At 61.8% G+C, this 24,126-nt stretch overlaps 1 protein-coding gene across 1 annotated transcript in view; it reads left to right on the top strand.

The window, feature by feature from the left end:
- Nucleotides 1–13,467, top strand: part of LOC142009002 (microtubule-actin cross-linking factor 1, isoforms 6/7-like) — a 177,971-nt gene extending 164,504 nt beyond the window's left edge. Inside the window, exons 36-37 of the mRNA XM_074986421.1 lie at nucleotides 12,218–12,402; nucleotides 12,530–13,467. Coding sequence (XP_074842522.1) covers nucleotides 12,218–12,402; nucleotides 12,530–12,787 — 443 coding nt within the window. The 3' untranslated portion in view covers nucleotides 12,788–13,467. The remainder of the gene's footprint in view (nucleotides 1–12,217; nucleotides 12,403–12,529) is intronic.
- Nucleotides 13,468–24,126: the final 10,659 nt, after the last annotated feature.

Here is a 24,126-nt window from a genome sequence, read left to right as displayed (position 1 = left end):
AGATGCACACAAATTCATGGGTCTGGATTTAATGCACCCAAGGGTACTGAGGGAATTGGCAGATGTCTTTGCAGAGCCTTTGGCTATTATCTTTGAAAACTTGTGGAGATCGGGAGAGGTCCCTGATCACTGGAAAAAAGAAAATATAGTGCCCATCTTTAAAAAAGGAAAGGACAATCCGGAGGACTATAGACCGGTCAGCCTTACTTCAGTCCCTGGAAAAATCATGGGGGGGATCCTCAAGGAATCCATTTTGAAGCATTGGGAAGAGGGGAACGTGATCAAGAGCAGTCAGCATGGATTCACCAAGGGCAAGTCCTGCCTGACCAATCTGATTAGTTTCTATGATGAGGTAACAGGATCTGTGGATATGGGGAAGTCAGTGGATGTGATATACCTTGACTTTAGAAAGCTGTTGATTCTGTCTCCCACAACTTTCTTGCCCATAAATTAAGGAAGTATAGATTGGATACCTGGACTGTAAGATGGATAAAAATCTGGCTAGATGATGGGGCCCAACAGGTAGCGATCAATGGCTCAAGGTCTGGTTGTTTTGCGGTTTCAAGTGGAGTGCCCCAAGGATCGGTTCTAGGGCCAGTATTGTTCAACATCTTTATTAATAACCTAGATGTGAGGATGGATTGCACCCTCAGCAAATTTGCAGATGATACTAAGACAGTGGCACAGGTAGATACATTGGAGGGTAGGGATGGGGTTCAGAGTGACCTAGATAAATTGGAGGATTGGGCCAAAAAAAATCTGATGAAGTTCAACAAGAAGTGGAGAGACCTGCACTTGGGTTGGAAGAATCCCAAGCATTGTTACAGGCTGGGGACCGACTGCTTAAGTACCAGTGCAGCAGAAAAGGACCTGGGGATTACAGTGGATGAGAAGCTGGATATGAGTCAACACCATGCCCTTTATTGGAGCGGTAGCCATGTTAGTCTGGATCTGTAACAGCAACGAAGGGTCCTGTGGCATCTTATAGACTAACAGAGAAGTTTTGAGCATGAGCTTTCGTGAGCACAGACTCACTTCAATCAGCGTGCCCTTGTAGCCAAGAAGGGTAATTGCATATTGGGGTGCATTAGGAGAAGCATTTCCGGTAGATCTAGAGAAGTTATTATTCCCCTCTACTCAGCACTGGTGAGGCCACATCTGGAGTATCGGTTCGAATTCTGGGCACCCCAGTATAGAAGGGATGTGGATGCATTGAAGTGGGATCAGTGGAGGGCAATGAAAACGATTAAGGGGCTGGAGCACATGGCCTATGAGGACAGGCTGAGGGATTTGGGCTTGTTCAGTTTACAGAAGAGAAGATTGAGGGGTGATTTAATAGCAGCCTTCAGCTTCCTGAAGGGGAGCGCTAAAGAGGAGGGTGAGAAACTGTTCTCAGTGGTGTCAGATGGCAGAGCAAGGAGCAATGGTCTGAAGTTGAAGAGGGGGAGGTGTAGGTTAGATATTAGGAAAAACTACTTCCCCAGGCGGGTGGTGAAGCACTGGAATGCGTTGCCTAGAGAGGTGGTGGATTCTCCATCTCTAGAGGTTTTTAAGTCCCGGCTGGACAAGGTCCTGGCTGGGGTGACTTAGTAGGGTTTGATCCTGCTTGAAGCAGGGGGCTGGACTAGATGACCTCCTGAGGTCCCTTCCAGCCCTAGGGTTCAATGATTCTGTGACTCCGCTTGATATCGATTGTCAACTGGACATGGAGCTGTTGATCACAGCTGGTTCAGCCCAATGATCTAACCAGCTTTCTATCCACCTTGCAGTCCATTCATCCAACCCATACTTCTTTAACTTGCTGGCGAGAATACAGGTTGCTCCTCCTTTGTCCAGCACCCTTGGGACCTGACTGGTCCCAGGCAAGGGAATTTGCCAGATGAAGGGAGGTCTGCTGCCTGCTCCTCTTACCCTCCCCTGACTTCTTGCCAGACCCTGGCCGCTGCTGGGCCAATACTGACCCAGCCACCTCCAGTTGCCAGCTGCAGAGGCTGGTTCCAGTCCCATGCTGGACATGTCCCCATCTGTGGCCCTGGCCCCCTGGGTGCCAGCTCCACCGCGACTGGGCTTCTGGCATGGCCCAAGAGCCACAGGCCTGCTCCAGCTCCGGCTCCGGCTGGTGTGCTGGAGACCGCCCTGGTCCTGCAGGCCTCAGCCCCGGCCTCAGCACAGAGTGGCTCCAGCCGGGCTGTCGGTGCGGTCTGGCCCCATGGGTGCCTAATGTAGCCCTGGCCAGGCTGCCTGCCCGGTCCTGGCCCCCACGGGCACTGGCTGCAGCCCCGGCCCCACAGAGGTCAGGTCTGGCTGGCTGGCTGCCACCTCTGGCCAGGGACGCAAGCCCCACTGAGTTTCCCTGCCCTTGGCGACTGGGCTCCCCTTGCTGATGTGCCACGTTGGGTCTCTTGTCCAGCAACTTCCGTGGTCCTGCCAGACGATGGATGTTGCCAGCTGAGAGAATTCCCGTCTTGGGAGGTTTAAGCTGTGCTGTGAAAGACCATATCAAAAGCTTTGCTAAACCCCAGATACATCACATCCGCCTACTCTCTGAATCGTCACCTTATCACTGCTGTGGGCTTGTGTGTTCCAATGAACCCGTGAGCGTTTATACAGATAAAGCACACAGGGTCTTTTCAGGGGCAAGGCAGCATGCCGCCTTTAGCATAAGAATACGGTTTGCCTGATAACTGATATCTAACACACACACACAAATCTTTTGCACCTCCTGTGTAGTTACCAGTCCTGAAAGTAGCTTGAGCTGGCAGCTTGAGTTGGCAGCTCATGGCAGCTGACTGGCCAGGAGAGCCGGGCAGGAGGAAGAGCTGGGTTTCTGCCGGGCACGCACCGATGCTCTTCAGTGCTGTAAGCAGAACATTACCCAAAGGTCTTCCCATCTCCCCACTTCTTCTACAGGCCTCACGTTCGCTGTCAGCCTGTGGGCCCTGCTGTGTCGTGCTGCTGCAGGGTTCAGCAGCAGGCGTGACTTTCGTCTTGTCCTTAAGGGGACTTTGTTCTTTTCTCTTCGGCCTGGATCCTCTTCTCACCTTCAGGGTGTTGTCTGCACCCTTCAGCCACTGAGGGAGAGCTGGTGTTCGGCCATCAGGACAGGCAGGTGTTAAGGATCAGTCCCATCTCACAGTCCCCATTCACACATCTAATACAATTAGACAAAATTCTAGTTTCAGCAGAACTTTACAAAATGGAGTATGTTGTCAAAATGGATCCTTGGTTACAGCATGGAGTCATGTTTTGGTTTACAATGGTACATGTTACAATCTAACTTGAATTACAGATATAAATCACAAGTATAAATCAATAACATTCTGGATGCGTATACCTGGGTTTTATAGGAATACCTCACTTTTGAGACTAATCCTGTGCTTATAGGTAATATTATTTATCATACAAAGAATTAATACAATATTACAAACAGTTTCATTTTTACTAATTAATCCCACAAGAGTGATGCCAAGTCTCATACGCCCAGCAGGGTCACCCATGCTGACAAGCTCAAGGGGGAGGGTCCAGACAAAGAACGATCCTAAAAGTCCTCAACAGCAGAGCAGTGGGGGACAGCTGGGGTGATGCTGCAATGGCAGTGAAGGTGGATGAAGGCTGCAGCCGACAGGAGACTCCCAGTTGTGGGTTCCCTGCCATTGGACCTGAGTTTTCTATCCACCAAGAACCATGTGGTGGCTGCAGGGCCATGGGCCCCCCCACGTTAAAAGAACCGTGTGCACAGGTGTCTTCCTCTGTGCGTGACTCCCCTGCACTTGAGCCCTACGGAGACTGGTGAACGGCGATGGGAGCAGGACCGTGAGTTTCAAAGAAGCTGGGCCAGAGCTCCACACACACCCCACCTCCTGATTCTCACGATCTGGGACAAGGAGCAGATGCTACAAGATTTCAGAGACACACTGAGCATCAGTCTTTTCAAGAAGGGTGACAAGTCGGACTGTGGAAATTATTGTGGCATCTCCCTCCTGGCAACAGCAGGGAAAAATCTTAGCTTGAACCCTTGCAAATCGACTCCTGCCACTGTCTGGAGAAATTCTCCCATACTCCCCGTGTCGCTTCCAGACATTCCAAGGAACAGCGGATGTGATCTTCACTGCCCGACAACTGCAAGAAAAATGTTGTGAACACAACCAAGTTGTATATACGAGTTTCATCAACCTGACCAAACCATTCAACTCAGTCGATCGTAGCACCCTGTGGACCATCCTCTCAAAGACCGACTGCCCCAAACCATTCAACTCAGTTGATCGTAGCATCCTGCGGACCATCCTCTCAAAGACCGATGGCCCCACAGCGTTCATTAGCATTTTAAGGCTGCTTCACGACACATTACTGCCACAGTGCTGAGCAACAGCAGATCCCAAAGAAACCCCTTTGAGGTCAAAACGGGAGTCAAACAAGGCTGCGTCATTGCCCCAGCACTGTTCTGCATCTTCATCGCCCTGACCCTTCCCATTGAGGGCCAGCCTCCAGATGGCGTGAGGACTGTCTGTAGAACGAACAGGAAGCTTTTCAGTCTCGGGAGACCAAAGGCTGAAAGCAAGACCTCCACAACCTCTGTCATGGAGCTCCAGTATGCAGGTGACAACATGGTTGTTGCTCTTTGTCCCACAGACTTTCAGACCAGCCTAAGTGCCTTTGCTGAAGCATTCGAGAAGCTCAGCTTCACACTGAACATCAAAAAGACCAAGATGCTCCTCCAACCTTCACCGACGGGACAATCTTGTGCACCTTCTATTAAGTCAATGGAGAACTGCTGGAAAATGCAGAGCAACTCCCATTCCTTGGAAGTCAGCTTTCCGCTAACGTTAACACTGATGCAGAAACCCAGCATCGTCTGAGACATGCAAGTTCTTTTTCGCCTGACTGAGACAAAGGGTCTTTGAGAAACAGGACATCTATCCTGAGACTAAGCTCCTGGTACACCTTGCAGTGGGTGTTCCAGTGCTACTGTACACATGTGAAACCTGGACAACACACAAGCGTCTTTTGAAGGCACTTAATATCATCAATGCTGCCTCAGGAGAATCCTACACACCTCGTGGGAGGACAGACACGCGAACACCAGCATCCTGAAAGAGTCGACCATGACCAGCATTGAAGCTATTATCATTCATCAACAGCTTCATTGGATTGGTCACGTGGTTTGGATGTCTGGTCAGTGCCTCCCAAAACAGATTCTGTTTCCAAGTTGGAGGAAGGACAGAGGAGCACTGGGGACCAGCGGAAGCGAGATATGGACAGGCTGCAGGTACACATGAAAAAGTGCAGCACTGGTGTCAACATTTGGGAGAACCTTGCCCAGAACCATCCCCCGTGGAGAACGGCAATCCATGAGGGGCGTGGCGCAATGTGAGAAGTCCCACCACAGTGCAGACAAGGAGAAGGGGAGCAGAAGAAAAGAGCATCAGAAACTGCCCCATGCCCCTCCAACAGCTACTAACACCTGCCACTTCTGTGATGAGATCTGCGGCTCCAGAATCTAGCTGATCAGCCATCAACAGACTCACAAATAGAAGGGTGACATGAAGACATCCTACTCGTTATTGAGTGACCACCGAGAGCGAAGAGAAGATACCACATCCACCACCTTCGCCATATCCACAGAGCCAGTTACTTCCTTGTAGAAGGCAGTCAGGTTGATCAGGCATGATTTGCCTTTGGTGAAACCGTGTTGACTATTCCTGATCACTTTCCTCTCTTCAAGTGCTTCAGAATGGGTTCCTCGAGGATCCCCTCCATGATTTGTCCAGGGACTGAGGTGAGGCTGTGGCCCGTCTGTAGTTCCCTGGATTCTCCTTTCTTCTTTTAAAGCTGGGCACTGCGTTTTCCTTGTTCCAATAATCCAAGACCTCCCTGATCACCAGCAGTTTTCAAAGATAATGGCCAATGGTTCTGCAGTCACATCAGCCAATTCCCTCAGATGCATTAAATCCAGCCACATGGATTTGTGCTTTTCTAAATAGTTCTTAGCTGGTTCTCTTTCCACTGAGGGCTGCCCACCTCCTCTGCATATTGTAGTGCCCAATGCAGCAGTCTGGAAGCTGGCCTTGTCCGTGAAGACAGAGGTGTGATGGAGTGGGGGGAGTGCATGTGTGAGTCAGGCTGGATGTCTGAGGCAAGCAGCAGCTCCCAGTGGCTAAGGATGACCCTGGGGCTACAACTGGCAGGTGACACCTCTGCCTGAACAAAGAGCAGGGAGGAGCTGAGCTGGGTTTTGAATCGGGGGCGGCAGTTAGAGGCTAGGGGAGGAGAGAGCTGGAAGGCAGCCAGCCGGAGGAGGGGGAAAGCTACACCCCAGAGGGGCCCCCCTCGGGCTCCTCTCCCCAGGACGGGTTGGAAGGACTGTCTCTGGCTGCTGCACTGACGCTTCTGTGACAAACTGTGCGTCTGTTGCCTAATAAACCTCCTGTTGTACCTGCTGAGTGAGAGTCACTCCTGCCAGCGGCCGGGGTGCAGTGCAGGGGGACCCCTGAACCCCATCACAAGAGGCAAAAAAAGCATTGAGTATTTCAGAGTTTTCCACATCATCCGTCACTAGGTTCCCTTCTCCATTCCGTAAAGGCCCCACACGTTCCCTGACCACTTTCTTATTGCTAACATGCCTGTAGAAACGTTTCTTGCCTTTCATATCCCTTGCTAGCTGCAACTCCAGTTGTGCTTTGGCCTTCCTTATTGCGCTCCTGCATGTTTGAGCAATGTATTTATACTCTTCCCGAGTCATCTGCCATGGTTCCACTTCTTGTAAGCTTCCTTTTTGTGTTCAAGGTCACCAGAGATTTCCCTGTTAAGCCAACCTGGTCGCCTGCCATATTGGCTTTTCTTACTGTGCATTGGGATGGTGTGTTCCTGTGTTAGGACAGGCCATCCATCCCTTCAGGGGTCAGCTCATAGCAGAGATGATGGTCTGGACTGAAGACAAAAACAGAGGAGCCCCCAGGGCCTTTTTTTTATAACCCTGACCTCCGGGGAGGGAATCCTATTGTTCTTGCTGCTTCACATAAGCAGGTCGTCTGTCCATGTCCTTTTAAGGCAACGAGCCATTGCCTACCTGGTGGTCTGAATATTTATAGCAAAGATCCTCCAGTGTGGATTGGCACTGCCGGTCGAGGGCTGACAGTCCCCCTTTTGCAGTCGGTTGGAGAGCCTCCTGCTGAGGTCTGTCAGATGCAAACATTTCAGACAGAAGTACGGAGCCAATACTTGTAACTTCAAATACAAAAACGATGCCTGCGTCTGAGCAGTCTCAACCAAATCAGCGAATCGCCAGGTTTCTGTAGGCACCTCATGTGGCCCACTTTGCCCAATATTTGATGCCAACCTGGAAGAGTGGTTGCAACGATGTTTTGCTCGTTCATCTCACAATCCAATAAGGTCACACCAGAGTCCCTTTTCAACCGGCCGGTCTGGTTGAAAACTGGGCACCTGATAGCCCTGTGGGAGACCCCCTGCCATGGGCCCCTGGCACCCCACTTACTGCAGTGCCTAGGAGGGGCCTTGTACAGTCTGACTCGCTTGAGACCCTGTGTGCAGCCTCCAGGGCCCCTGGCCTTGTCCCTCCATCCCCCTGACAAGCTCTGTTATGTGAGCCCTAAAGGCTTGAGTCTCTGGCCCCACTATGAACCTGTAGGTGGCCCTGCCCAGTAATGAGAGCAGGGGACCCAGACTAGGGGAGCAGGGTCCTGCCATCTGCCCTGTGCCCTCTGGTCCCAGCCCAGCCGTGCTGCTTCCAGGGCCCTAGGAAGCAGCAGAATTTCACCCTGGTGATGGGCTGAGCGGAGCAGGTGTTGGGAGGCCCAAGCTCACCTACACCAGGGAGGTTGCAGGCAGTCTATGCTCCAGGGGTGGGTGAGCTAAGGCATGCAATTCCAGCTGTGTTAATTGGTGCACTGGAGTCAATGTACCGTAATGCCAGCTACCATGCCATCTGCTCTGACGGGGGCTGACAGGAGTGTTCACTCCTGCTGACGTCCCTCATTCCTGACGGGGCAGGACACAGACACCCAACATGGGCCCCCTGGGAGTTCGATTCACTGCGTCCCTCCAGCAGTGTTCACGCCCATCGGTGTCCCTCACCCGGCAGGAGTACCAGTGCCAACGCAGGCCCCAGGGGAGTTCGATTCACTGCGTCCCTCCAGCAGTGTTCACGCCCATCGGTGTCCCTCACCCGGCAGGAGTACCAGTGCCAACGCAGGCCCCAGGGGAGTTCGATTCACTGCGTCCCTCCAGCAGTGTTCACTCCCATCGGTGTCCCTCACCAGGCAGGAGTACAAGTGCCAACGCAGGCCCCCCAGGAGTTCGATTCACTGCGTCCCTCCAGCAGTGTTCACTCCCATCGGTGTCCCTCACCAGGCAGGAGTACCAGTGCCAACGCAGCGCCCCCCCCCGGGAATTCGATTCACTGCGCCCCACCAGCAGTGTTCACTCCCATCGGTGTCCCTCACCCGGCAGGAGTACCAGTGCCAAAGCAGGGCCCCCGGGAGTTCGATTCACTGCGCCCCACCAGCAGTGTTCACTCCCATCGGTGTCCCTCACCAGGCAGGAGTACCAGTGCCAAAGCAGCGCCCCCCCCCGGGAGTTCGATTCACTGCGCCCCACCAGCAGTGTTCACTCCCATCGGTGTCCCTCACCAGGCAGGAGTACCAGTGCCAAAGCAGGGCCCCCGGGAGTTCGATTCACTGCGCCCCACCAGCAGTGTTCACTCCCATCGGTGTCCCTCACCCGGCAGGAGTACCAGTGCCAAAGCAGGGCCCCCGGGAGTTCGATTCACTGCGCCCCACCAGCAGTGTTCACTCCCATCGGTGTCCCTCACCCGGCAGGAGTACCAGTGCCAAAGCAGGGGCCCCGGGAGTTCGATTCACTGCGCCCCACCAGCAGTGTTCACTCCCATCGGTGTCCCTCACCAGGCAGGAGTGCAAGTGCCAACGCAGGCCCCCCGGGAGTTCGATTCACTGCGCCCCACCAGCAGTGTTCACTCCCATCGGTGTCCCTCACCAGGCAGGAGTACCAGTGCCAACGCAGGCCCCCCGGGAGTTCGATTCACTGCGCCCCACCAGCAGTGTTCACTCCCATCGGTGTCCCTCACCTGGCAGGAGTACAAGTGCCAACGCAGGCCCCCCGGGAGTCCGATTCACTGCGCCCCACCAGCAGTGTTCACTCCCATCGGTGTCCCTCACCTGGCAGGAGTACAAGTGCCAACGCAGGCCCCCCGGGAGTTCGATTCACTGCGTCCCTCCCATCGGTGTCCCTCACCTGGCAGGAGTACAAGTGCCAACGCAGGCCCCCCGGGAGTTCGATTCACTGCGTCCCTCCAGCAGTGTTCACTCCCATTGGTGTCCCTCACCCGGCAGGAGTACAAGTGCCAACGCAGGCCCCCCGGGAGTTCGATTCACTGCGTCCCTCCCATCGGTGTCCCTCACCCGGCAGGAGTACCATTGCCAACGCAGGCCCCAGGGGAGTTTGATTCACTGCGCCCCACCAGCAGTGTTCACTCCCATCGGTGTCCCTCACCCGGCAGGAGTACCAGTGCCAACGCAGGCCTCCCGGGAGTTCGATTCACTGCGTCCCTCCAGCAGTGTTCACTCCCATCGGTGTCCCTCACCCGGCAGGAGTACCAGTGCCAACGCAGGCCCCCCGGGAGTTCGATTCACTGCACCCCACCAGCAGTGTTCACTCCCATCGGTGTCCCTCACCTGGCAGGAGTACCAGTGCCAACGCAGGCCCCCCGGGAGTTCGATTCACTGAGCCCCACCAGCAGTGTTCACTCCCATCGGTGTCCCTCACCTGGCAGGAGTACCAGTGCCAACGCAGGCCCCCCGGGAGTTCGATTCACTGCGTCCCTCCAGCAGTGTTCACTCCCATCGGTGTCCCTCACCCGGCAGGAGTACCAGTGCCAACGCAGGCCTCCCGGGAGTTCGATTCACTGCGTCCCTCCAGCAGTGTTCACTCCCATCGGTGTCCCTCACCTGGCAGGAGTACCAGTGCCAACGCAGGCCCCCCGGGAGTTCGATTCACTGAGCCCCACCAGCAGTGTTCACTCCCATCGGTGTCCCTCACCTGGCAGGAGTACCAGTGCCAACGCAGGCCCCCCGGGAGTTCGATTCACTGCGTCCCTCCAGCAGTGTTCACTCCCATCGGTGTCCCTCACCTGGCAGGAGTACCAGTGCCAACGCAGGCCCCCCGGGAGTTCGATTCACTGCGCCCCACCAGCAGTGTTCATTCCCATCGGTGTCCCTCACCTGGCAGGAGTACCAGTGCCAACGCAGGCCCCCCGGGAGTTCGATTCACTGCGTCCCTCCAGCAGTGTTCACTCCCATCGGTGTCCCTCACCTGGCAGGAGTACCAGTGCCAACGCAGGCCCCCCGGGAGTTCGATTCACTGCGCCCCACCAGCAGTGTTCATTCCCATCGGTGTCCCTCACCTGGCAGGAGTACCAGTGCCAACGCAGGCCCCCCGGGAGTTTGATTCACTGTGTCCCTCCAGCAGTGTTCACTCCCATCGGTGTCCCTCACCTGGCAGGAGTACCAGTGCCAACGCAGGCCCCCCGGGAGTTCGATTCACTGCGCCCCACCAGCAGTGTTCATTCCCATCGGTGTCCCTCACCTGGCAGGAGTACCAGTGCCAACGCAGGCCCCCCGGGAGTTTGATTCACTGCACCCCACCAGCAGTGTTCATTCCCATCGGTGTCCCTCACCCGGCAGGAGTACCAGTGCCAACGCAGGCCCCCCGGGAGTTCGATTCACTGCGCCCCACCAGCAGTGTTCATTCCCATCGGTGTCCCTCACCTGGCAGGAGTACCAGTGCCAACGTAGGCCCCCCGGGAGTTCGATTCACTGCGCCCCACCAGCAGTGTTCATTCCCATCGGTGTTCCTCACCTGGCAGGAGTACCAGTGCCAACACAGGCCCCCCGGGAGTTTGATTCACTGTGTCCCTCCAGCAGTGTTCACTCCCATCGGTGTCCCTCACCCGGCAGGAGTACCAGTGCCAACGCAGGCCCCAGGGGAGTTCGATTCACTGCACCCCACCAGCAGTGTTCATTCCCATCGGTGTCCCTCACCTGGCAGGAGTACCAGTGCCAACGCAGGCCCCCCGGGAGTTTGATTCACTGTGTCCCTCCAGCAGTGTTCACTCCCATCGGTGTCCCTCACCCGGCAGGAGTACCAGTGCCAACGCAGGCCCCAGGGGAGTTCGATTCACTGCACCCCACCAGCAGTGTTCATCCCCATCGGTGTCCCTCACCCGGCAGGAGTACCAGTGCCAACGCAGGCCCCAGGGGAGTTCGATTCACTGCACCCCACCAGCAGTGTTCATTCCCATCGGTGTCCCTCACCCGGCAGGAGTACCAGTGCCAACGTAGGCCCCCTGGAGTTCAATTCACTGTGTCCCTACCAGGTGTGCTAAGTCAAGCTCAAGGTCGACCTTGACTGGCTCTATCTTCCCTGCTGTGAAGACGTACCCTGGGCCGCCCCCAGAGCAGCAAGCATGCAGCTGGGGGAAGTGTGGGGCTCAGGTGCCTTCGCTTTGCCCGGAGCAGCCAGCAGGGGGTGCCCCAGGCCCAGGGATGGGAAGGGAACAGCCCTGGGTCCCAGAGCTTGGAGGGGCCCAGTGCTGGCTGGACAGACAGACATTCCTTCCCCACAGCCTGTAGCCAGGCAGAAACGCGGGTTTGCTGCCAGCCCATTTGGTGCGTGGCACTTCCAGAATGAGAGCAGCTGCCCCTCCCCAGGTCATGGGCCCCCAGCCCAGCTGTGAGCCCCACATCTCCCAGCGCTGCAGAGAGAACCCAGGAGTCCCGGCTCCCAGCTCTCTGCTCTACCCATCAGCCCCCCGCTGCCCTCCCAGCACTGAGGAGAGAACCCAGGAGTCCTGGCTTCCAGCCCCATGCTCTACCCATCAGCCCCCACTGCCCTCCCAGCACTGCAGAGAGAACCCAGGAGTCCTGGCTCCCAGCCCCCAGTTCCATCCCACTCCCCTCCCAGCGCTAAGGAGCACACCAGAGCCTGCTGCTGTCTCATAGCCCAGTCTCGCCTGAAAAGCATCCCAGCGATACTCCGCAGGCAGCAGCGCTCAGTCCCACCGTGGCTGCCCCTTTGGCAAGCCCAGCCAGGACCTCTGCCTGCTTGTGCCCGGCTGCTGGTGCATTGCAGCCCAGGCATGGCCCTGGCAGCGGCCCCGCTCGCTCACCGTCTGTCTCCCGCGCAGTGAAGGGGAGGACGAACCTGAAGATCAATGAGAAATACCTGTCTCAAGAGGCCTTGGGGGCCCCGGCCGCCGGCAGCCAGTCCGCGCCCCCCTCCAAAGTGCAGTCTCCCAGCCGCTCCGCCTCCAGCCTCAGCCTCTACAGCAGCGCCTCGGCCCCCTGCAGCCCCCTGGGGCTGGCCAGGAAGGTAAGCGGCTCCGGGAGAGGGACCGCTGGCAGCGTGTGCCCCGGCGCCCCAAGGCCGGCAGAGCCGGAGCCCTGGTTCCCGGCCAGGTCCGTCCAGCCTCGAGTAACCACCTCTCCTCTGCCCCCAGGCTGTGCTGCGGCGGACGCGCTCCGGGGACCGGTGCCCCCGTTCCCGCAGCTCCCTCCCAGCCGGCGGCGCTGAGCTGAGCTTCTCTGCAGCCCCGGGCGAGCGGCCCCGGGTGGACTCCGGCAGCCCGGCCGGGGGTGCCAGGAGGGCCCAGGAGCAGTTCCAGGGGGATGAGGCCCCCCAGCCCGTGGCCGAAGCTGCTTGTGGATCAGCCCCTTGCTCTGCCTTGCTCCCAGAGCCCCCCGGCCCCCCAAGCTGAGTGCTGCAGCCCGCCTGGCCCTGCACCTCCTCCACCTCGCTCCCTGCCTGATGCCTGCACCCCAGAGCGGCCAGCTGGCTGGGGAGGGTGGAGACACCTGACCAGAGCCTGCCCCAGACAGCTGTGGGTGTATGTGTGTGTGCATGTCCCTGCGTGTGTCCCCTGAGTGTGTGTGTCCCCTGCATGTGTAGTGTGTGTGTACCCTGCATGTGTACTGTGTGCATGTGTGTACCGTGTGCATGTCCCTGCGTGTGTATTGTGTGCATGAGTGTGTACCGTGTGCGCATGTACCATCTGCATGTCCCTGCGTGTGTACCCTGTGTGCATGTCCCTGCATGTGTACTGTGTGTGCATGTGTGTACCCTGCATGTGTACTGTGTGCATGTGTGTACCGTGTGCATGTCCCTGCGTGTGTATTGTGTGCATGAGTGTGTACCGTGTGCGCATGTACCATCTGCATGTCCCTGCGTGTGTACCCTGTGTGCATGTCCCTGCATGTGTACTGTGTGTGCATGTGTGTACCCTGTGTGCGTGTCCCCTGCGTGTGTACTGTGTGTGCATCTCTACCGTGTGTGTGTCCCTGCATGTTTACCCTGTGTGCACGTGTCCCTGCAGCTGTAGCATGTGTGTGTACCCTGTGTGTGTGTCCCTGCACATGTACCGTGTGCCAAGTGTCAGAGAGGGAGCCAAGTTAGTCTGTAGCTTCGAGAATAACAAGCAGTCCTGTGGCACCTTATAGACTAAGAGGTAGTTTGGAGCATGGGCTTTCGTGGGGACAGACCCACTTTGGCAGACGCATGAGTGGGGGGTGGTTTCAGGGGGTACTTAAAGAGGTGCGCTCAGTAATGGAGAGGCCCAGAGCTGAGGAGGTCTGTTCAGTCAGGGTGGAAATGGCCCATTATCAGTAGCATAGATGAAGAGAGGAGAAAAACCAAGTCGGACCAGTCAGGAGAACACTTCGGTCTCCCTGGACACTCAGTAACAGATTTAAAAGCAGAAAAAACAATTCGAAACTGAAATGGAGAGAGAATCTCTGAGCTGCAATTCACGTGCAAATGTGACTCCATCAGCCCAGGGTTAACCAGAGACTGGGAGCGGCTCGCCCCTGCCTACAAGCTTCTCTGCGCCGGAAGTTCGCACCTCCGCATGAGAATCTGTCAATGGGCCCCGTCCCCCGTCTGCTCTGACCCGGTTTCTCCTCTCTTGCTGTGTGCTCCTGACCATGGGCCATCCCCCCCGCCGGACTGAGCAGACCTTGTCAGCTCCGGCCCTCCCCTTCACCGGGACCCCTCTTTAACTGCCCCTCTGACCCCCCACTCAGGCGTCTGCCGAAGCGGGTCTGTGCCCACGAAAGCCCATGCTCCGCACGGTTAGTCTATGAGATGCCACAGGACTGCTCGCTGTATCCCGTGAGCGTCTCCCTGCTTCTGTACCGTGCGTGTGCGCGTGTGCTTGGCGTTCACGGACCAGCCTGTGTCACCACGTGCGTCTGCTGCTCCACTGGTGGCAGGTCCTGCCCACCCCCCCGCAGAGCCGCCCACCGGGCAACGTTCCTGCCCCCCCCCCCCCGCTGGGAGCCGCCCCCCGGGCAACGTTCCTGCCCCCCCCCGCCGCTGGGAGCCGCCCCCCGGGCAACGTTCCTGCCCCGCCCCCCCCCGCTGGGAGCCGCCCCCCGGGCAACGTTCCTGCCCCCCCCGCCGCTGGGAGCCGCCCCCCGGGCAACGTTCCTGCCCCGCCCCCACCCGCTGGGAGCCGCCCCCCGGGCAACGTTCCTGCCCCCCCCGCCGCTGGGAGCCACCCCCCGGGCAACGTTCCTGCCCCCCTCCCGCTGGGAGCCGCCCCCCGGGCAACGTTCCTGCCCCCCCCGCCGCTGGGAGCCGCCCCCCGGGCAACGTTCCTGCCCCGCCCCCCCCGCCGCTGGGAGCCGCCCCCCGGGCAACGTTCCTGCCCCGCCCCCCCCCGCTGGGAGCCGCCCCCCGGGCAACGTTCCTGCCCCGCCCCCCCCCCGCTGGGAGCCGCCCCCCGGGCTACGTTCCTGCCCCCCTCCCGCTGGGAGCCGCCCCCGGGCAACGTTCCTGCCCCCCTCTCCCCGCTGGGAGCCGCCCCCCAGGCAACGTTCCTGCCCCGACCCCCGATGGGAGCCGCCCCCCGGGCAACCTTCCTGCCCCCCCCGCCGCTGGGAGCCGCCCCCGGGCAACGTTCCTGCCCCGCCCCTCCCGCCGCTGGGAGCCGCCCCCCGGGCAACGTTCCTGTCCCCCCCCCCCCCGCTGGGAGCCGCCCCCCGGGCAACATTCCTGCCCCCCTCTCCCCGATGGGAGCCGCCCCCTGGGCAACGTTCCTGCCCCCCCTGCCGCTGGGAGCCGCCCCCCGGGCAACGTTCCTGCCCCCCTCCCGCTGGGAGCCGCCCCCGGGCAACGTTCCTGCCCCCCTCTCCCCGCTGGGAGCCGCCCCCCGGCCAACGTTCCTGTCCTCCCCCCCCGCTGGGAGCCGCCCCCCGGCCAACGTTCCTGTCCCCCCCCCCCGCTGGGAGCCGCCCCCCAGGCAACGTTCCTGCCCCGACCCCCGATGGGAGCCGCCCCCGGGGCAACGTTCCTGTCCCCCCCCCCCCGCTGGGAGCCGCCCCCCAGGCAACGTTCCTGCCCCCCTCTCCCCGCTGGGAGCCGCCCCCAGGCAACGTTCCTGCCCGCCCCCCGCTGAGAGCCGCCCCCTGGGCAACGTTCCTGCCCGCCCCCCCCGTGGGAGCCGCCCCCAGGCAACGTTCCTGCCCTCCTCCCCCCCGCTGGGAGCCGCCCCCAGGCAACATTCCTGCCCCCCCCCCGCTGGGAGCCGCCCCCAGGCAACGTTCCTGCCCGTCTCCGCTCCCTGGCTACTTCTACACGTGAAGCCAAGTAGCAACATCGAAATAGGCTATTTCGATGAATAACGTCTACACGTCCTCCAGGGCTGGCAACGTCGATGTTCCGATCCCCTCATGGGGTTAGAGACTTCGACGTCTCGCCGCCTAACGTCGAAGTTAACTTCGAAATAGCGCCCGACGCGTGTAGCCGCGACGGGCGCTATTTCGAAGTTAGTGCCCCTACTTCGAAGTAGCGTGCACGTGTAGACACAGCTCCTGGGAGCTGCAGGGAAGCTGGGCTGGCCCTGCGTCCCCACCCTGTCTCTGAAGCTGCTGCCCCTGTTCCCAGGTGGGCGCCAGGCCCCGCTGCTGCAGCTTGTGCTTTTCAGACACCCCCCGAGCCAGCTGCCGGAAGCCGCAGGGCTGTGCAGGCAGGGCCTGAGCCCCAGCCCAGCGCGCGCCCCTTGTGGTGCTAAGCCCCCAACCTCTGCCCTGGGTGTGAACAGCAGGGCCCGGCCCCCACCCCTCAGCTGAGCCCCAGCTGCCACAGCTGGCTGTGCACGCTGCCTCCGCCCGACTCCCACCCCTGCCTGCAGCACTGACCCCTGGCAGCAGGGCCCATCCCCTTTCGCCCGGACCCGCTCGCCTGCCAGCGAGTGCGCCGAAAGTACAGCCGCAGCCAGGCCAATAAAGAGTAGATTTTTACACCGCCCCCGCGTGCCCTCTGTCCAGCGGCTCCCACTCACCCTGCCCGGGCAGAGCCAGGCCTGCCGGTGCTTCTGTTCCTGAGCCACGCAGGGGCATGCCCGGTGAGCCTGGCACTGGGCAGAGAGCGCAGCACCCCCCGTCGGGAGCTGGCCCCTTCCCGCAGTGCCCGTGCTCGGGGCAGGGGCAGGGGCTGGTGCAGACACGCTCAGCATCTCTTACGCGCCCGGTTGCCAAGGCAAACATTGCTGGGACTCTGGCGAGGCAGGTTTTGCTGCAGCTCTGGGCCTGTGGCTGCCTGGCTCGCCCCGTACCCCCAGCTCTGCGTGGCTCAGCCGACAGAAGGAACATGAGCGTCGGGGCCGCCAGCGTAGCCTGCGTCACAGCCCAGCTGCGCAGAGCCCGGCCCTGCTGCATCTCGCTGGGACCCCGAGCGTCCTGTGGGGAGCCCAGCCTCAGCCACACCATGCCTGGCCCCGGGACCCGTCGGGGTCCCCCGCAGCTCTGCTCCGGGGGAGGCTTGCAGCTGCTTTGCATGTCGCTGCTAACCCCGATGGCCCTGGCGCCCTGCCCTGGGTGGTTCCAGGGGGGGCACCTTGGGGCAGGGGCTGCTCGGAGAGCAGGCTGAGGCTGGGCTGCTGGCTCTGGCAGAGCCATGGGCAGGAGGGAAGGAGGAAGCAGGGGCAGGATCAGGCCATGGCTTGCGCTGGGCAGGTGCCAGGCTGCCTGCTCGATGACTGGGAGGTGGGAGCGCACACCAGCAGCTGCTGCCTTCCCACAGCCCAGCTTGCAGGGCCAGGGCCCCAGAGCCCCTGGGCTGTGCACCTGCCTGTCAGCCACCAGCTTGGGCAGGCTGCTGGGCCCACCGCTGGCATGACTGCACCGCCAGCCTGCGGCACCAGCCCTGCCCCGGTAGGGTGAGCCCAGCCGGCACACTGAACCCCGGCTGCTGCAGCAAGGCCCAGAGCCCCAGGGCCCCAGCTACACCCACAGCAGCACCCCCGCCCCCCCAGCACAGCAGGCACGGCGCTGCCTGCTCTCCAGGGCTGGGTACCATGGCCGGCAGGTGTGTGGGCAGGGCTAACAGAGCTTTGGGATCATCACAGACGCAGGCATTTAATTACAGGTTTCATTGCACACACCCCAGCACCTTTATCTGCCTGGCACCAATCCCTGCTGGGCAGAGCCCAGCCCCGGCCCCAGCCCCAGAGCTGATCACCCCCATCGGGCAGGGCCTGGGCATGAAAGGGGAGAACGCCAGCGCTGCCCCCCCCACCCTGCCCATATGCACTCCTGTGTCCGCCCAGCCCAGCCCAGCCCCTTCAAAGTAGTCGCCGCAGGACTTGCTCCACCTGCCCCCATCAGCCCCTCACCTGCCGGGCCCCATCAGCGCCCAGGCCGCAGCACCCCCCTCCCATGCACAGAACAGCCCCTGGGGCAGCCCAGGACGCACCCTCCTGCATGCTGAGCCGGCAAGCACAGCGGGCCCACCAGGGGCCTGGAGTGCTCAAGCAGCCTGCAACGGGCAGGGCTTGGCACGGCCATCCCAAATGCTGGCAGGCACCGGGCTTCCGCTCACCCAATCTGGTCAGCTGCCCCTGGAGAGCCACCCTCACCACTGACCTAGAGCGGGGGTGCCAGCTGCAAGCACTGCCCTCCCAGTGCCACAGCACCAGGAAGCCTCAGGCCCAGGCTGTACTACCTGCTGTTAATTTCCTCCATGAGCCCCTGTCCCCGGCATACAGTGTGCCAGTCCTGGCTCCCTGCACGGTGCCCCTGTGCCAGCCCCTGTCCCTGGCACTCACTGTGCCAGTCCTGGCCCCTGGTGCTCACTGTGCCAGCCCCTGTCCCTTGCTCAATGCCCCCGTACCAGCCGCAACCCCTGGCACTCACTCTGCCAGTCCCGGCCCCCTGTGCAGTGCCCCTGTGCCAGCCCCTGTCCCCAGCACTCGCTGTGCCAGTCCCAGCTCCCTGTGCAGTGCCCCTGTGCCAGCCCCTGTCCCCTGCTCAGTGCCCCTGTGCCAGCCCCTGTCCCCGGCACTCGCTGTGCCAGTCCTGGCCCCCTGCGCGGTGCCCCTGTGCCAGCCCCTGTCCCTTGCTCAGTGCCCCCATACCAGCCGCAACCCCTGGGACTCACTGTGCCAGTCCCGGCCCCCTGTGCAGTGCCCCTGTACCAGCCCCTGTCCCCGGCACTCACCGTGCCAGTCCTGGCCCCTGGTGCTCACTGCGCCAGCCACTGTCCCCTGCTCAGTGGCCCTGTGCCAGCCCCTGTCCCCTGCACGGTGCCCCTGTACCAGCTGCAGCCCCTGTGCCAGTCCCGGTCTGTGGTGCTCACTGTGCCAGCCCCTGTCCCCAGCACTCACTGTGCCAGTCACTCTGTGCAGTCCCCCTGTGCCAGCAGTGATGCAGCCCACGCTGGCCAGCCATGAGATGCCCACAGAGCTGTCTGCCTGGCTGAGATCGTTCCTCACCCCCGGTGTCCCCTGCCCAGCGCCTGCCAAGGAGGCACACTGGTGTTTGCACGGCCCTGGGCAGCTCTGCAGGGCTGTGACCTGTGAGCACGCCCCTGCCTGCTGCTGGGAAGCAGAGGTGCAATACCTTGCTCAGCCTTCCGGGCAGCACCCTTGTGTCTCTGCAGGCCAGGGCCCGGCACCAGCACCTGCACAGGGTGGAGTGGGAACGGCAGCAGTAAGCACACGGAAACTGACATGCCACAGCCTGGCCGGCTTGGCGGGACGTGCTGGTGCTGGTGCTGACTCTGGGACGGCTGCCTGTGATACAGCCCCTGCCCAGGGCAGCTGTCTGCCCTAGCGCTACAGACCTGGCTCTGGCACCCCTGCCTGAGATACAGCCCCGGCCCAGGGCGGCTGTTTGCCCCAGGGCTACAGGCCTGGCTCTGGGACCCCTGCCTGAGATACAGCCCTGGCCCAGGGCGGCTGTCTGCCCTAGCGCTACAGGCCTGGCTCTGGGACCCCTGCCTGATATACAGCCCCGGCCCAGGGCGGCTGTCTGCCCTAGAGCTACAGGCCTGGCTCTGGGACCACTGTCTGAGATACAGCCCCTGCCCAGGGCGGCTGTCTGCCCTAGAGCTACAGGCCTGGCTCTGGGACCCCTGCCTGAGATACAGCCCCTGCCCAGGGTGGCTGTCTGCCCTAGAGCTACAGGCCTGGCTCTGGGACCGCTGCCTGAGATACAGCCCCTGCCCAGGGTGGCTGTCTGCCGCAGGGCTACAGGCCTGGCTCTGGGACAACTGCCTGAGATACAGCCCCTGCCCAGGGCGGCTGTCTGCCCTAGAGCTACAGGCCTGGCTCTGGGAGCGCTGCCTAAGATACAGCCCCTGCCCAGGGCAGCTGACTGCCCTGGAGCTACAGGCCTGGCTCTGGGACCGCTGCCTGAGATACAGCCCCTGCCCAGGGTGGCTGACTGCCCTGGAGCTACAGGCCTGGCTCTGGGACAACTGCCTAAGATACAGCCCCTACCCAGGGTGGCTGTCTGCCCTAGAGCTACAGGCCTGGCTCTGGGACCGCTGCCTGAGATACAGCCCCTGCCCAGGGTGGCTGTCTGCCCTGGAGCTACAGGCCTGGCTCTGGGACCGCTGCCTGAGATACAGCCCCTGCCCAGGGCGGCTGTCTGCCCTAGAGCTACAGGCCTGGCTCTGGGACCACTGCCTGAGATACAGCCCCTGCCCAGGGTGGCTGTCTGCCGCAGGGCTACAGGCCTGGCTCTGGGACCGCTGCCTGAGATACAGCCCCTGCCCAGGGCGGCTGTCTGCCCTAGAGCTACAGGCCTGGCTCTGGGACCCCTGCCTGAGATACAGCCCCTGCCCAGGGCGGCTGACTGCCCTGGAGCTACAGGCCTGGCTCTGGGACCACTGCCTAAGATACAGCCCCTGCCCAGGGTGGCTGTCTGCCCTAGAGCTACAGGCCTGGCTCTGGGACCACTGCCTGATATACAGCCCCTGCCCAGGGTGGCTGTCTGCCCTGGAGCTACAGGCCTGGCTCTGGGACCGCTGCCTGATATACAGCCCCTGCCCAGGGTGGCTGTCTGCCCTGGAGCTACAGGCCTGGCTCTGGGACCACTGCCTAAGATACAGCCCCTGCCCAGGGCGGCTGACTGCCCTAGAGCTACAGGCCTGGCTCTGGGACCACTGCCTGATATACAGCCCCTGCCCAGGGTGGCTGTCTGCCCTGGAGCTACAGGCCTGGCTCTGGGACCACTGCCTGAGATACAGCCCCTGCCCAGGGCGGCTGACTGCCCTAGAGCTACAGGCCTGGCTCTGGGACCACTGCCTGATATACAGCCCCTGCCCAGGGTGGCTGACTGCCCTGGAGCTACAGGCCTGGCTCTGGGACCGCTGCCTGAGATACAGCCCCTGCCCAGGGTGGCTGACTGCCCTGGAGCTACAGGCCTGGCTCTGGGACCGCTGCCTGAGATACAGCCCCTGCCCAGGGTGGCTGTCTGCCGCAGGGCTACAGGCCTGGCTCTGGGACCGCTGCCTGAGATACAGCCCCTGCCCAGGGTGGCTGTCTGCCGCAGGGCTACAGGCCTGGCTCTGGGACCACTGCCTGAGATACAGCCCCTGCCCAGGGCGGCTGTTTGCCCCAGGGCTACAGGCCTGGCTCTGGGACCGCTGCCTGAGATACAGCCCCCGCCCAGGGTGGCTGACTGCCGCAGGGCTACAGGCCTGGCTCTGGGACCGCTGCCTAAGATACAGCCCCTGCCCAGGGCGGCTGTTTGCCCCAGGGCTACAGGCCTGGCTCTGGGACCGCTGCCTGAGATACAGCCCCTGCCCAGGGTGGCTGTCTGCCGCAGGGCTACAGGCCTGGCTCTGGGACCGCTGCCTGAGATACAGCCCCTGCCCAGGGCGGCTGTCTGCCCTAGAGCTACAGGCCTGGCTCTGGGACCACTGCCTGAGATACAGCCCCTGCCCAGGGCGGCTGTCTGCCCTAGAGCTACAGGCCTGGCTCTGGGACCACTGCCTGAGATACAGCCCCTGCCCAGGGCGGCTGACTGCCGCAGGGCTACAGGCCTGGCTCTGGGACAACTGCCTGAGATACAGCCCCTGCCCAGGGCGGCTGTCTGCCCTAGAGCTACAGGCCTGGCTCTGGGACCGCTGCCTAAGATACAGCCCCTGCCCAGGGCGGCTGACTGCCCTGGAGCTACAGGCCTGGCTCTGGGACCGCTGCCTAAGATACAGCCCCTGCCCAGGGTGGCTGACTGCCCTGGAGCTACAGGCCTGGCTCTGGGACCGCTGCCTGATATACAGCCCCTGCCCAGGGTGGCTGACTGCCCTGGAGCTACAGGCCTGGCTCTGGGACCGCTGCCTGATATACAGCCCCTGCCCAGGGTGGCTGACTGCCCTAGAGCTACAGGCCTGGCTCTGGGACCGCTGCCTGAGATACAGCCCCTGCCCAGGGTGGCTGACTGCCCTGGAGCTACAGGCCTGGCTCTGGGACCGCTGCCTGAGATACAGCCCCTGCCCAGGGTGGCTGTCTGCCCTGGAGCTACAGGCCTGGCTCTGGGACCGCTGCCTGAGATACAGCCCCTGCCCAGGGCGGCTGTCTGCCGCAGGGCTACAGGCCTGGCTCTGGGACCGCTGCCTGAGATACAGCCCCTGCCCAGGGTGGCTGTCTGCCGCAGGGCTACAGGCCTGGCTCTGGGACAACTGCCTGAGATACAGCCCCCGCCCAGGGTGGCTGACTGCCGCAGGGCTACAGGCCTGGCTCTGGGACCACTGCCTGAGATACAGCCCCTGCCCAGGGCGGCTGTTTGCCCCAGGGCTACAGGCCTGGCTCTGGGACCGCTGCCTGAGATACAGCCCCCGCCCAGGGTGGCTGACTGCCGCAGGGCTACAGGCCTGGCTCTGGGACCGCTGCCTAAGATACAGCCCCTGCCCAGGGCGGCTGTTTGCCCCAGGGCTACAGGCCTGGCTCTGGGACAACTGCCTGAGATACAGCCCCTGCCCAGGGTGGCTGTCTGCCCTAGAGCTACAGGCCTGGCTCTGGGACCACTGTCTGAGATACAGCCCCTGCCCAGGGCGGCTGTCTGCCCTAGAGCTACAGGCCTGGCTCTGGGACCACTGCCTGAGATACAGCCCCTGCCCAGGGCGGCTGTCTGCCGCAGGGCTACAGGCCTGGCTCTGGGACAACTGCCTGAGATACAGCCCCTGCCCAGGGCGGGTGTCTGCCCTAGAGCTACAGGCCTGGCTCTGGGAGCGCTGCCTAAGATACAGCCCCTGCCCAGGGCGGCTGACTGCCCTGGAGCTACAGGCCTGGCTCTGGGACCGCTGCCTAAGATACAGCCCCTGCCCAGGGTGGCTGACTGCCCTGGAGCTACAGGCCTGGCTCTGGGACAACTGCCTAAGATACAGCCCCTGCCCAGGGTGGCTGTCTGCCCTAGAGCTACAGGCCTGGCTCTGGGACCGCTGCCTGAGATACAGCCCCTGCCCAGGGTGGCTGACTGCCCTGGAGCTACAGGCCTGGCTCTGGGACCGCTGCCTAAGATACAGCCCCTGCCCAGGGTGGCTGTCTGCCCTGGAGCTACAGGCCTGGCTCTGGGACCACTGCCTGAGATACAGCCCCTGCCCAGGGCGGCTGACTGCCCTAGAGCTACAGGCCTGGCTCTGGGACCGCTGCCTAAGATACAGCCCCTGCCCAGGGCGGCTGTCTGCCGCAGGGCTACAGGCCTGGCTCTGGGACCACTGCCTGAGATACAGCCCCTGCCCAGGGCGGCTGACTGCCCTGGAGCTACAGGCCTGGCTCTGGGACCGCTGCCTAAGATACAGCCCCTGCCCAGGGCGGCTGACTGCCCTGGAGCTACTGGCCTGGCTCTGGGACCACTGCCTGAGATACAGCCCCTGCCCAGGGTGGCTGTCTGCCCTAGAGCTACAGGCCTGGCTCTGGGACCGCTGCCTAAGATACAGCCCCTGCCCAGGGCGGCTGTCTGCCCTAGAGCTACAGGCCTGGCTCTGGGACAACTGCCTAAGATACAGCCCCTGCCCAGGGCGGCTGACTGCCCTAGAGCTACAGGCCTGGCTCTGGGACCGCTGCCTAAGATACAGCCCCTGCCCAGGGCGGCTGACTGCCCTGGAGCTACAGGCCTGGCTCTGGGACCGCTGCCTAAGATACAGCCCCTGCCCAGGGCGGCTGACTGCCCTGGAGCTACAGGCCTGGCTCTGGGACCACTGCCTGAGATACAGCCCCTGCCCAGGGCGGCTGACTGCCCTAGAGCTACAGGCCTGGCTCTGGGACCGCTGCCTGAGATACAGCCCCTGCCCAGGGCGGCTGACTGCCCTAGAGCTACAGGCCTGGCTCTGGGACAACTGCCTAAGATACAGCCCCTGCCCAGGGTGGCTGTCTGCCCTAGAGCTACAGGCCTGGCTCTGGGACCGCTGCCTAAGATACAGCCCCTGCCCAGGGCGGCTGTCTGCCCTAGAGCTACAGGCCTGGCTCTGGGACCGCTGCCTAAGATACAGCCCCTGCCCAGGGCGGCTGTCTGCCCTAGAGCTACAGGCCTGGCTCTGGGACCGCTGCCTAAGATACAGCCCCTGCCCAGGGTGGCTGACTGCCCTAGAGCTACAGGCCTGGCTCTGGGACCACTGCCTGAGATACAGCCCCTGCCCAGGGCGGCTGACTGCCCTACAGCTACAGGCCTGGCTCTGGGACCGCTGCCTGCGATACAGCCCCTGCCCAGGGCGGCTGACTGCCGCAGGGCTACAGGCCTGGCTCTGGGACCGCTGCCTGAGATACAGCCCCTGCCCAGGGCGGCTGTCTGCCCTAGAGCTACAGGCCTGGCTCTG

The sequence above is a fragment of the Carettochelys insculpta genome, chromosome 2 (genome assembly GCF_033958435.1).
Source record: "Carettochelys insculpta isolate YL-2023 chromosome 2, ASM3395843v1, whole genome shotgun sequence".
In the NCBI taxonomy this organism is placed as follows: Eukaryota; Metazoa; Chordata; order Testudines; family Carettochelyidae; genus Carettochelys; species Carettochelys insculpta.
Note: the sequence above shows the minus strand (reverse complement) of the source record. Positions and strands in the feature narration are given on the sequence as shown.